The following is a 13952-nucleotide window of genomic DNA, read 5'->3' as shown; positions in this document are numbered from 1 at the left end:
ACTTGCGCTACAGGGTTAGTGTATATGGTCCGCACCAAGTTACAGAACAATGGAGGTCATTCCGAGTTGTTCGCTCGCTAGCAGATTTTAGCAGCATTGCACATGCTAGGCCGCCGCCCTCTGGGAGTGTATCTTAGCTTAGCAGAATAGCGAACGAAAGATTCGCAGAATTGCGAATAGAAAATTCTTAGCAGTTCCTGAGTAGCTCCAGACCTACTCACAGATTGCGATCAGCTCAGGCCATTTCGTTCCTGGTTTGACGTCACACACACGCCCAGCATTCGGCCAGCCACTCCCCCGTTTTTCCCTGACACGCCTGCGTTTTTCCGCACACTCCCAGAAAACGGCCAGTTTCCGCCCAGAAACACCCACTTCCTGTCAATCACACTCCGATCACATCAACGATGAAATTTCTTCGTTCGGACGTGAGTAAATTTACAAAGTTTTGTGCTAAAATACCGCATGCGCACTGCGAACCATGCGCATGCGCATTTTGCCTTAATCGCTCTGTTGCGAAAATCGGCAACGAGCGAACAACTCGGAATGACCCCCAATGTGCAAAACCGTTGGTGGGCAAGTACTCTAGTCAGATGAGACCAGGCGATCTTATCAAATGCCTTTTCTGCATCTAGATTTATAAAATTATTGCTTTTGGCCTGACAGAAATGAGTGTGAGATATTGCAGCCAAGGTCGCTCTTATACCCCGTGTGGACAGTCTACCCTTGACAAAACCCATCCGCGCACGTGAAATTAGGCGGGGCAAGCAAGTCTGCAATCTGTTAGCCATTATCTTAGTTAAGATTTTAAAATCCTGGTTGAGGAGTGAGATAGGGCGGTAGGACCCCACCAGGGTGGGATCCTTACCAGGCTTTGCAAGTACAATGAGCCTTGCTTCATTAAAACGAAGGGGAGCCTCTCCTGTCGTAAGGATATGGTTATATAGCTTGGTTAGAATAGGAAGTATTTCAGCATTAAGCATCTTATAGAATTCTGCACTGAAGCCGTCAGGGCCAGGGCTCTTTCCATTAGGGAGAGACTTAATGGTGGCCCGAAACTCATCATCGGTAATAGGAGCATCCAACAAGTCTCTTTCCTCTGACTCGAGCACCGGTAACTGTGCTTCGCTCAAAAAGGATTGGCCATCCAATGCATCGTCAGTGTCCGCGGCATACAGAGATTTATAGAAATGCATAAAAGCAGAATAAATGTCAGTAGGATTAGAAAGGATGGTTCCAGAACTGTGCAAAGCATCGACCCATGTTTTGTTCCGAGGTCCCCTGACTAGATTAGCCAGAAGTTTTCCTGACTTATTTCCCCATCTATGAAACCTATTCCTGCCATAGTCATAGCTCGTTTGGGCCTGTTCAGTAAGAATGGTGTCATAGATTTGTTTTGCCATGTGGTACGTTTCCCTATGAGTGGGACTGTCACATCGTATGTAAGTATGAAAAGCAAGCGTGAGCTCTTGTAATTTAGAATTTAATTTCTTATGCTGAGAATTGACATAAGAAATAATGTGTCCTCTGAGGACAGCCTTAGAGGCCCCCCAAAAAAGTGGGGCATTAGGTTCTTGTTCCAAATTGTCAGTGACGTAGTTAAGCCAGGTGTGTTTAAGGTGTAGCAAAAATTCCTCCGATTGTGCAAGATATGCCGGGAGTTTCCAACATTTGGAGATACATTGAGGTAAGTGTAGGGATAGAGTTATGGGGGCATGGTCCGAAATAATTATATCCTTGATTGAAGTGTGAGATACTTTAAAGAAAAGGTGTTTAGATAAGAATAGATAATCAATGCGGGAGTGAGTGGAGTGTGGATGTGAGTAAAAAGTGTAGTCTCGATGGAGGGGGTGATGTATGCGCCAAGGGTCTAGTAAAGCAAGTTGAGAACAGAAAGAAAGAAGAAGATTAGAAGATGGTCTGGGTCTTTTAGTACTCACCCCCGATCTGTCCATGGATGGATCGACGACCGTGTTGAAGTCACCCCCTAAAATCAAATTCTGACCTCCCCAAGATAAGACTCTCTGGAGAACATCTGCAAAAAAAAGGTTGTTAGATCCAGTAGGTGCATAAAGATTCAAAAAGGTATATATCGTGTTATCAATGGAGACATCCAACAAGATAAATCTACCCTCGGGATCTATAAAAATTTTAAAAATCGAATACTGAAGATTCCTATGAAAGATAATAGCAACACCCCTGGTTTTATTGGTGTAAGGAGCAGAGATACAATCTCCAATCCAAGGGGCATTCAAGGAAGAAGAGGACTCATGTACCCAATGTGTCTCCTGTAAAAACACAACTTGAGGGGTCAAACGAGAGAGGTGTGTGAGCACTTTTTTTCATTTGATGGGGTTATTAAGGCCCTCCACGTTCCAAGAAATTATATTAAAATCAAAGAGTGGAGCAACTACCAGGCTAGAGGGTTGGGAAGTAGTATTGTCAGTCATACTACCCTATCCCCATAGATGGAGAGTAGAGCAGCAAAATTACATATGTAAAATGGTGTCCCTCCCAGTCCCAGCGAGCAAGGAGGGGCCAACCTATGGAGGACCGAGACCTATCATCCCAGCAGGCAAAAAACCCCAAAAACAAACAATCAGAACCGACAAACTAACAAACATTAAACAAACAGGCATAGCCTCCGGCATACATAGATGGTACTCCAACATCGCACCCTTAACACCATGTGACCCGTAGGTGGTAACAATTGAAAAGGAGAGCAAACTTTAAGAAGTATTCAAAAGTCAAGTATCAGGAAGAGCAAAATGGGCTTTCGCCGCCAACGGGTCATCAAAGAAAAGCGGCTTTCCATTAACAAAAACTCGAAGGCGGGCTGGGTACAACAATGAGAACTTGACTTTGTCTTCAAATAGCTGTTTGCATAGTGGGGCAAACTCTCTGCGCCTATTAGCGACATAGGTGGAAAGTCCTGGAATATAAGCAGTCTTTATCCCTTGTAAAGTAGAGTTTCTGACTGGCGGTAGTGATCTAAGAGCTTGGTTTTATCCGCATAATTGAGAATTCTCATAATAACAGGGCGAGGGCGTCCAGTAGAGTCCCTGCGTTCCGGCCCTAGTCTATGAGCCCTTTCAATGGCCAGAGGCGATCCGTGGAGATCCATGCCCAGTTTTTCTGGCAGCCAGGTAGAGAGAAGGTCTAACAATGCATGGCCCCTTATCGACTCCTGAATGGCCACCACCCGCAGGTTATTTTGACGGATTCAATTCTCTAGGTCATCAAGCTTATCAGTGAGGCCTTTAATTTCTTTAGTTTGGGCCTCTATAGTGGTCTGTGCTGACTGTAGACGTCATCCAAGCGACCATTTTGTTGGATCAGTTGAGTCAGGGTTGAGTCTATGGCCTCCTTAATGCCCGCCAATTTCTCATCTAGGAGAGGCCCCAGCACCGCTACAATATCTGTAGGTTTCATTTTAGGCTGTTTGGTAACCGTAGTGTTATACGTTTCTGTTGAGAGCGAGTGGTGGAGCAGTCTGAGTCGGAAGAGTTTCTGTGGAAGGTGTCCTCACGAGCGCCCGAAGCAGGACCAGAGGAGGACATGGGTGTGGACACCAGGAACTTGTCCATGTGGGGTCACAAGAAGCAAAAATATATCATATGCAGTAGTGGTTGGCGCAGAGAGTAGATTAATAAGCGTCACATCAGCGAAAGGAGTAATCTAGAGAGCTACATCACAAAGAGATAGACATGCATGTCAAAGTCCCATGAGGCAGAGGCGTGTAGGAGCAGTGCATCTGAGGTACACACGTTACATCTCGACGTGATAAGGCAGAATAACTGGAAATAATGATAATGAGCAGACTAGTAACAGAAATTGTAATAAACAAAAATAGCACCAACAGCGCTGTTTTGTGTCGCTGTATGCGACAAGCAAAATGCGATTCAAGTGTCCAGCAACAATAGTTCTGTGATCCGTGAGATGAAGCAGGTGCTCTATAATGTGGGTTTCCCCAGGGTAACACAGTAGTGTTGTATATGTAGTAGTGGGCTCCTAGAACCAGAATATATCAGCAGCGAGACTGCATGGCAGTAGTGAGACGTCAATGGCCTCTAACTGCCAGAGTTAGCGACATGGTCAATTTGCAATAAGTGGGAGATACCTTAATTTCTTTGCAAGGAGGTACGTGGCGGCCTGTGTCAGTGGCTCCCCTCCAGTGTTCTAGGTGTTCACAGCAAAGCCAGTGGAAAGTCTAGTTCCAAAAGTCCCCAGCCAACACTTGGGAGATGACACTGAGCCAGAAACATAGGGCAGCTGAGGCTGAGGCACTGTTTATTAGCAGATGGGGAAGCAGGTAACAGGGAGCAGGGAGCTTAGGGTAGGCAGGATTGGTATGGGAGGATAGTCCTGCCAGGGGCCCCTCCAATGGATGTGTATACCAGCAAAGCCCTGCAAGGGCTCCAGACCCTACACAGCTGTCTATTAGGGTCGCCAAAGGCTGCCAGCAGTCATGCACAGCCGAAGACTGGGGATCTAAGATGGCCGCCGCAGCATTCAGGTGACGGCTCCCTGTCAGATATGGTCTGTACTGGCATCCTCCCCGGGTGGCTGCCTCAGCCGTTGGAAGTTTCAGGGGACCAGAGTGGTTGCCAGGCAGTAGAGGAGCAGAAGGAGAGGGTCTGCGGCGGTGTGGCGCTCCGGAGCATGCGATCGCGGGACGCCTGCGTCCCGGAGCTCAAGACACGGGTAAGTGCCGCACGCGAGTCCCCGGAGTAAAGGCGCGCTGAGGCCGCAACCCGCAGGGACTTAGCAACCAGTCAGGGGCTCCGCAACCGTCAGCGGACGATTCCGATGGCTGCTAGGGAGGGTGGGGGAGCACGGAGAATAGGGTACAGGGCAGTAGGGACCAATAGGGGGGCCAAACAAGAAGTTGGAGCAAGAGCTTTGTATAGACGCGACTGTCCCCTAATGCCGCCAGGCCACACACCCCAGCCTTCTCTTCCTATTCAGTGACTGACAGAGAGATTACAGTGCATCAGGAAAGTATTTACAGCACTTAATTTTTTTCCACATTTTATGTTACAGCATTATTCCAAAATGGAATACATTTATTTTTCCCCTCAAAATTCTACACACAATACCCCATAATGGCAATGTGAAAAAAGATTTTTTTGAGATTTTTGCAAATTTATTCAAAATAAAACACTAAGAAATCACATGTACATAAGTATTCACAGCCTTTTGCTCAATACTTTGTTGATGCACCATTAGCAGCAATTACAGCCCCAAGTATTTTGAATATAATGCCACAAGCTTGGCACACCTATCTTTGGGCAATTTTGCTCATTCCTCTTTGCAGCACCTCTCAAGCTCCATCAGGTTGGATGGCAAGCATCGGTGCACAGCAATATTCAGATCTCTCCAGAGATGTTCAATCAAATTCAAGTCTGAGCTCTGCCTGGGCCACACAAGGACATTCACAGAGTAGTCCTCAAGCCACACCTTTGATATCTTGGCTGTGTGCTTAGGGTCGTTGTCCTGCTGAAAGATGAACCGTCGCCCCAGTCTGAGGTTAAGAACGCTCTGGAGCAGGTTTTTATCCAGGATGTCTCTGTACATTGCTGCATTCATCTTTCCCTCTCTCCTGACTAGTCTCCCAGTTCCTGCCACTAAAAAAAACATACCCACAGCATGTTGCTGCTACCACAATGCTTCACTGTAGGGATGGTATTGGCCTGGTGATGAGCGTTGACTAGTTTCCTCCAAACATGATGCCTGGCATTCACACCAAACAGTTCAATCTTTGTATTATCAGACCAGAAATTTGTTTCTCATGGTCTTAGAGTCCTTCAGGTGCATTTTGGCAAGCTCCAGCCGGGCTGCCATGTGCTTTTTTGACTAAGGAGTGGCTTCCGTCTGGCCACTCTACCATAGAGGCCTGACTGGTGGATTGCTGCAGAGATCGTTGTCCTTCTGGAAGGTTCTCCTCTCTCGACAGAGGAATGCTGTAGCTCTGACAGAGTGACCATTGGGTTCTTGGTCACCTCTCTGACTAGGGCATTTCTCCCCCGATCGCTCAGTTTAGTCGGCTGGCCAGCTCTAGGAAGAGTCTACCCTTGAACACAAACATAATGTATTAGAAACGTCTTCCTGGTTTGGATTTCTGGATGCACATTTACCAGCAATGCATATGCACTTATTTGCTGGTTTCTTAAACTGGGTTCAACACATGGCCAGATTAAGGGCCACATAGTGCTAGGACTGAAAATGTTCAAGGGCCTAAAATGACCAGTAAAGGAGCTGTGTGGATGTAATCAGTGTCATGTGGGCTTGTACACCTTAACAGTATCAGCCCCAGTGTTTCCCTAAATATATAAAAATTGCATCATTTTGTGATGAAAATAGATATACAATTCTAATACTCATGATTTATGGTTATAGCCGACCGTGTTGGCAGCTGGTGGCTGGTCAACATCATGCTATCATGATAAAGGGGCTATTTCTGTAGGGTGGCTTGGAGCTGTAGTTCCATCCGCCCCAATTTTAATCTGGCCCTGGTTCAGTGTGTTTATTTTGTATGGGATTATCATCACAATTCATACACTGTATAATTATTAAAAGATTTTATACTTTGTGACAATAGAATAGCTATACATACAGTACCTTCCATTTTAAGAAGGATCCAAATTCACTTTGGGCCTGATTCAGATTCAGTTGCAATGCTGCTATTGTACGCAGATAGGCGTACAGTGGGCCTAATTCAGAGTTGATCGCAACAGCAAATTTGTTAGCAGTTGGGCAAAACTATGTGCACTGCAGGGGGGGGGGCAGATATAACATGTGCAGAGAGAGTTAGATTTGGGTGGGGTGTGTTCAAACGGAAATCTAAATTGTAGTGTAAAAATAAAGCAACCCTGCACAGAGACAAAATAACCCACCCAAATCTAACTCTCTCTGCAAATGTTATATCTGCCCCACCTGCAGTGCACATGGTTTTGGCCAACTGCTAACAAATTTGCTGCTGCGATCAACTCTGAATTACCCTCAATAGCAGGTTAGCTTCTGCCCATGTAAGCATATAATCGCAATTGCATATGGCAAAAGACAGCAACAGCAAAAACATCCACGTCTGAATCAGGCTCTTTGTTTGCAGTAGTGGATGCTTTGTCTCCGTACCTCATACTAACTTTTATAGTAGCTTTGTATAATATCTATTTGACTAATTAGCTGTTTTTAATGTTAACTGTGACAACTAATTTGTCCCACAAAACGCTGGGTCTTGTGCTGTAGATATTTATTATTACCAGTTAACAGTTAGTTATAGTAGCCCCAGCATATTAAGTTGTGCTTAACAATTGGGAACAATTGGTATATGAGGGTAGAATTGCTTGTAAATATGCCACAAATGTAACTTTATTAGTGGTTAAATTGATGATTGTCTGATTCCTGTCCAAAGGGGTACATTAGCTTTGCTATTATTACTAGTTAAAAGCCCGTCAAAATGATAGACACCAGGGCCAGATTACCAGGCGGGAGGGGGGGAAGGCTGGGCTTCTGGAAGTCCTGCTGCTATTCATGAAGCAGTGAAAAGAGTGGAGAAGCAAGCCTGTGGAGAAGTTGCCCATGGCAACCAATCAGCTCTTCTGTACAGTTGTATAATATCATATGTAAATTATAAATGTTACTACAGTGCTGATTTTTGCCATAGACAACTTCACTGGCTCACTTTTCCACACTTTTCACTGCTTCATGAATAGACCCTAGCCTTTTATATATATAGATGCTGTATATTTGTAATGGGCAGGCTATAATGATGTTGTACTATATACACCAGTACTTGCACATGTGCGCTCACCAGTCCCTGCACAGCTCTTGCCCAGTCTGGGGCTAGAGGACACTAGTAGCTACCAGCAACTGGCCGGAGGGGTCTGGGTATGGCGTGAGCGGGGTGTGGGAGGGGCAAGCACAGAACCCCGCACCTCAACCGGTATGCGGTATATATAATGCAGTTGAGCCGATTATCTGTCTCCTCACCTGCATCATCTGCAGCACCATCGCTGACCCCTCCTCCTCCGGTTGCTGCACTGCTCACCCCACATTGCCCATGACTCCTTACTGATTACCTAAGCATGTGTGGTAAATCAGTGTGTTAACTGCCACCAGCAAAAGTACCTTTTGGGTCAAGCCCAGGGTGAGCTCCTGCTCTCACCACCAAACACAATTAATAATACGTTAAAATTAGGTAACATGAGTCTCTCGGGGTTTGTGTGTGCAATACAGAATCCAGAACTAAGATTAAGATTTTTAATCTGAATCAAAACTTCAAAATGTATAGTTACATAAAAAAGGTTACAAAAATATAATAGTTTAAATAGTCACACAAGTAATTAAATTTCAAGAAATAAAATAGGTACAAAAGGGACAATGCTCAGGACTGAACGCTGAATGAGGTGAAGTATCCTATGGTAGGTATGTTTCATCATGATCATCTAGATCCCTTCACAACAATGAACAACTTCCAGCCACAGTTTCTCATATTTAAACCCACTGCAGGCTAACATCGAAAGCATTTTAACCCTCCTAGTCAGTCTCAGTTTACACTGTGGGGTTTTCTCAACCATCCTAGCAGAGTTGATACTTTCATCTTTTATGGCTTGCTGTAAAGCTCTGGGCATGATATTTTAATCAGCTTGGGCTGGGGTTTACAGCTTTGTCTCAGGAATAACAGGTCACACCCTGCTGGCCATAGCGTCTCTATAGGATTCCCCCAGGGCACTTAAGGCATTCTCCAAGCAAACTGGTCCCCTGCATCAAAGGATATCTGACACCTCTGAGCTGTAGGGTAAACAAGCTGTGTCCCAGCAGAGTAATTAGGTTTCAACCAGTTGTCAGCCTAATACATGTTCCACAAAATATACATTGGTACATCACCCAATGCGAATACTACATATTTGACTCATGCCCACTCCGATAAAAGCCTGGGCACTACATAAATCAAATTATGGGCAATTTAGTATTCTAAGGGGCAGTTTCAGTTAGCCAAAAGTTGAGTTGCATGGTCGGTTCTCACAGGTAAAGTTCCCAGCGATGCTCCAGGTTGTTTGGTACATGCAAGCGAAAATAACTTCTGCGGGTTGATCTGTGGTTTGTAATTAGGGAGGCCAATCCCAGGTCCTTTTTTCAATCCTTTCAAGCCCTAGTGAGTGGGAGGGCTCGTGGGCTGCGGACGGCATATGACAGCGGCGAGGTGCAGTCCATGCAGCTGGCGTCAGACTGTGCAGTGTGACCTCTGACATCATGTCACGCTGCACAGTATGCACTGACGGGGGTAGCCAGGAAGAGGGAGCCAGGAGCGTCTGAGCTGCATGAGGACGCTCAACGCTGCCCAGCATTAAAAATACAATGGGGCAAGTAAATCACTCAATCCCCGGGATTGGAGATTCCAATCCCAGGATTGAATCCTGGACATTTTTTTGCCTTAATCCCGGGATCCCACCGAACCAGGGATTTGCCTCCCTATTTGTAATTGAATAGCTGTGAGTGTTTTATCTGGAGGAACATGTCTAAACATGCAACTTATTGAATATGCACCTATGTTAATCAATTACTAAGGAAATGGCCATACATTTGAGACCAGTCCAGGATACTGTAGTGGATCTTTGTAAAACATATTTATTACAATGAAGATATTTATTACAAATATATTTATCTCCTTTTTTGTAGGCATGCAAGAAGCCTCTTTAAAGCTTACAGAATCTCTTCATGAAGTGTATGAGCCTGAATGGTATGGGAGAGATGATGTTAAATTGGTAGGAGAGGTAAGTATTCAAATTGTATTAAAAAAGAGCACGGTATAGTACAGTGTAAGTTTTGCTGGAATAGTACATAAGCATTAGAGGAAAATGCAGCTGACAACTGGCATGCACTAATGTATCTATCCTATGGTATCGAAGTCCCCTCCGACAATTGAGAGATATTTTTCTGTGTCTTTTTTTCCGTATCCCATCCCATTACAGTTTTACTGCTAGGTGGGCTTTATACAGTATGCACTTTTTTTTGCTTTTTTTTTTTAAATTAAGAGTGCTGATTATAATGAAGTTAATCTCTCAGAATTAATGAATGAAATAAAATAAAAAATCAGTCTAAAATAGTGTCAATTTCTTGTCCAGTTTAAATAGCTATTACTCATTATTTGCATGCTCTGTTTTTCATTCATCGTGTTTTATGTTCTTATTACAGAAATGTGATGCACTTTGGGAGGATTTTCATCAAAAATTAGTGGACGGAGCCTTGATAACACTTGATACCTATTTAGGACAGTTTCCAGACATCAAGGTGTGTGCACATGAATGTCATTTAATAAAGAAATATGTATTTCACCACAATCTGTTTGCAGAAATCTAATTGCAGCATTCTTTCACTACTGTTGAATTACACAACTCCTTCCACCTTCTAAATCTTAGTTGCTTTTTATTTGCTAAATCTGAATGTATCCTTCATATTGGAAATGTCATGACTGATTACATACTAATCCCTAAATAGAGTATTATTTAATTATCTACGTTTTTTCCCTCTCTCTACTGCTGTGGGAGCTAGGGTAAACAATCTACTGCTTAATCAATATGTGCAAAAATAAGAGGAGAAAGGCTTGCCATAATACAGTACACTTATACAGTTAGTAAATTAAAAGCTTAATCTACTCTTACAAGCCTCTAGATCTCAATAATAAACATGGATTTATTATGGACGTCATAGTTATTTTCTAAGCCACATTGTTTAGAATCTGCTGATTGGTTGTAATTTACATGTGTACAGTCCACTTGTAGTCTAACAAAGTAAACAAGCATTTGAGGTTTGCTGTAACTCTAATTAATAAGCTGAGGGGGCTCACAGAAATTATTGCTAATTAGCCAATTCCAGGGACTGAAATAAATCTCCACCAATTGAAAATGTATAGTCAGACACAAGAGGATCCTTATCAGCTAACAGCAACATGTGTATGGAATGACAGGACTATAGGAAAAACTGAATATCAACTAGTTGGTCTCCATACAGAACATAAATCAGTATTGGGTAAATGCAAAGCTTAAAGTGTGTGTATTATGGCGCAGTATCTATCTAAGTATCTGCCCAATCTCACTCCTCTTGTGATCCGCCCAACCTCAGATCACACAAAATAGTAGGAAACAAATATGTGGTGAGGAGAGATCAAAGGCGCTACTGAACACAATAAATCAATAATCGAGAAATTAAATATACATCACATAAGTTCTCTGTGAGTTTCTCTTTCTCCAATGTCAGAGGTGATTCTTTCTTTTGTCAGTTCAACAACTCCCAGATGTTACATGCATGAAGAAAGAAAACAAAAACACAAAATGTGTGGTATTGTTTGCCACAATATGATAATCAAATAGTCTATTTGATTATCATATTGTGGCAAACAATACCACACATTTTGTGTTTTTGTTTTCTTTCTTCATGCATGTAACATCTGGGAGTTGTTGAACTGACAAAAGAAAGAATCACCTCTGACATTGGAGAAAGAGAAACTCACAGAGAACTTATGTGATGTATATTTAATTTCTCGATTATTGATTTATTGTGTTCAGTAGCGCCTTTGATCTCTCCTCACCACATATCAGTATTGGGTAAATGCCTGATAGTTCCAATTACTTACACAATGTATCTGACGAGATGCAGTGCAACTAAAGCCTCAGCCATAGAATAGCATTAGAAAATTAATTTTGTCCTCATGAGATAATATATTTTGAGATTAAGAGAGAAATTGTGTGTCATTTGGTGTTCAGAAATGTACAAAACATTTAAGAAAGGAATAGAAAACTCAAGGACAATTATCAAAATAGAACATAAGTATATAAAAGATGATGGGAGGTCTTAATGAGATTTGGGATAGGTCCAAATTTTCTGGCATGGGTTAAACTGCTGTATTCCTGACTAGCCGCTAGGATAAATGTTAACGACAGGAGTGCTTTGTACTTGTCTACATTCATCTCCTCAAATCATGATACTGTCCCTGTCTTCTCATATCCAATCGCAGGGTTAGACAGGATGCTGTACCAGATTTCAGGTTAGATCATCAATTTTCCTCCTAGTGTGTATGTGTGATGGTGGTGTATACCTTATATGAAGGTCTGGGGTGTGATAACAGAATTTGGAGGAAACAGTGGAAAGGCAAATTGTTTATTGAGATATAAGGGGATAGTAGCAGCACTGGGGTTCCCGGTTAGGATCCTGGCAGTCTAAATCTGGATGCTGGAAGTCCGACACTGATTGGAAGGCCGCCGCCGTAGGTGGGGTAGGTTTAGGCTGTGGGGGGTTGGGTTGGGCAACTCCAGGGAGGGTTAAGGTTAGGCTGCGCGGGGGCGGGAGGGGGGGTATTTTAAGGCTGCGGGAAGAGGGCGTTGGGTTTCGCACAATCTGGGAGGGTTAGGGTTTGGCTGTGTTTAGGTTTAGGCTGCGGGAAGGGAAGGTTAGGGTGGCATTGGGGGAAGGTAGGTATACTTGCGTTCCCCATGTTGGGATTCTCACAACTGGGATGCCGCGGTCGGTACTCCATCCGACGGTATCCCGACAGCCGGCATTCTAAACTTAATCCCAGCACTGAATTCATAATTATTAGTCAGTAACAGTATAAAACTGAACCAGATGTTTGTGTAATAAACTCAGGCCCTCATTCCGAGTTGATCGCTCGCTAGCTGCTTTTGGCAGCAGTGCAAACGCTAGGCCGCCGCCCTCTGGGAGTGTATCTTAGCTTAGCAGAAGTGCGACCGAAAGGTTAGCAGAACTGCTCGAAAAAATTTTCATGCAGTTTCTGAGCAGCTCCCAACCTACTCCTACCTTGCGATCACTGCAGACAGTTTAGTTCCTGTTTTGATGTCACAAACACGCCCTACGTTCGGCCAGCCACTCCCCCGTTTCCCCAGGCACGCCTGTGTTTTTACCTGCAACGCCTACGTTTTTTAGCACACTCCCTGAAAACGGCCAGTTACCACCCAGAAACACCCACTTCCTGTCAATCACTCACCAATCAACAGAGCGACAGAAAGGCGTCGCTAGACCTTGTGTAAAACTGCATAGTTTTGTGTGAAAGTACTTCGCGCGTGCGTACTGCTGCCCATACGCATGCGCAGAATTGCCGATTTTTAGCCTGATCGCTGTGCTGCGAACAACGGCAGCTAGCGATCAACTCGGAATGAGGGCCTCAATCTTAATATTGGGGTACAGCAGAAAGTAACGGTCATATAGTGAAATAACAAAAACTCAAACATTAGGGATTGTGGTATCTGATGATGATACTAGGTATTGACAATGGCTTCTGATGCAATATGACAAATCAATGATACCCAAAAAATTATTTCATATTAAAAAAGACAATTAAGCACGTATGAGAATTAACAAATAAACAAAGCAATACTGTAACTAAAGCACAGAACATAAGACATGAAACATACAGGGCCAGATGCATCATCACTTGGAAAGTGATAAAATGAAGAGTGAAAAAGTACCAGCCAATCAGCTCCTAACTGCCATTTTTCAAACACAGCCTGATTGGCTGGCACTTTTTCACTCTCCATTTTATCACTTTTCAAGTGATGATGCATCTAGCCCACAGTGTGGTAGAGAAGGAGAAGAAAGGTAGAGAAAGGGGATTTGCAGCCCAGAGGGGCAATGTCCTGCATGTAGACAGTGTCGGCAGTACGACTGCTGGTGCAAGTTGAGGTGGCAGATGGTCCTAATGTGGTCTCAGGTGGCTACCCTTACAAGCCAGCTGTAATAAGACATGCAGGTCACTTGGTAGTAATCTTATACTGGGCATTTGCTGTCCAATTATCGGCCTGATAATCCCGATAATCCTCTGAATGATACAACAATTGAACAGTGTATTGCCACGACTGATCACTATCAGTCTGTCGGATATGCAAAATCCTCTGATAGATCTGACAACTGGTCTGTCGCATCTGACAGTGTACGCCACC

The 13952-nt window shown here is 43.8% G+C and overlaps 1 protein-coding gene across 1 annotated transcript in view; it reads left to right on the top strand.

Annotated features, from left to right (window-relative positions):
• Nucleotides 1–13952, top strand: part of AMPH (amphiphysin) — a 418422-nt gene that overhangs the window by 295350 nt on the left and 109120 nt on the right. The window contains exons 4-5 of the mRNA XM_063922528.1: nt 9679–9773; nt 10195–10290. Of these exons, the coding sequence (XP_063778598.1) occupies nt 9679–9773; nt 10195–10290 (191 nt within the window). The remainder of the gene's footprint in view (nt 1–9678; nt 9774–10194; nt 10291–13952) is intronic.

The sequence above is a fragment of the Pseudophryne corroboree genome, chromosome 5 (assembly GCF_028390025.1).
Source record: "Pseudophryne corroboree isolate aPseCor3 chromosome 5, aPseCor3.hap2, whole genome shotgun sequence".
Taxonomy (NCBI): Eukaryota; Metazoa; Chordata; class Amphibia; order Anura; family Myobatrachidae; genus Pseudophryne; species Pseudophryne corroboree.
This window is presented reverse-complemented; position numbering and strand designations above follow the sequence as displayed.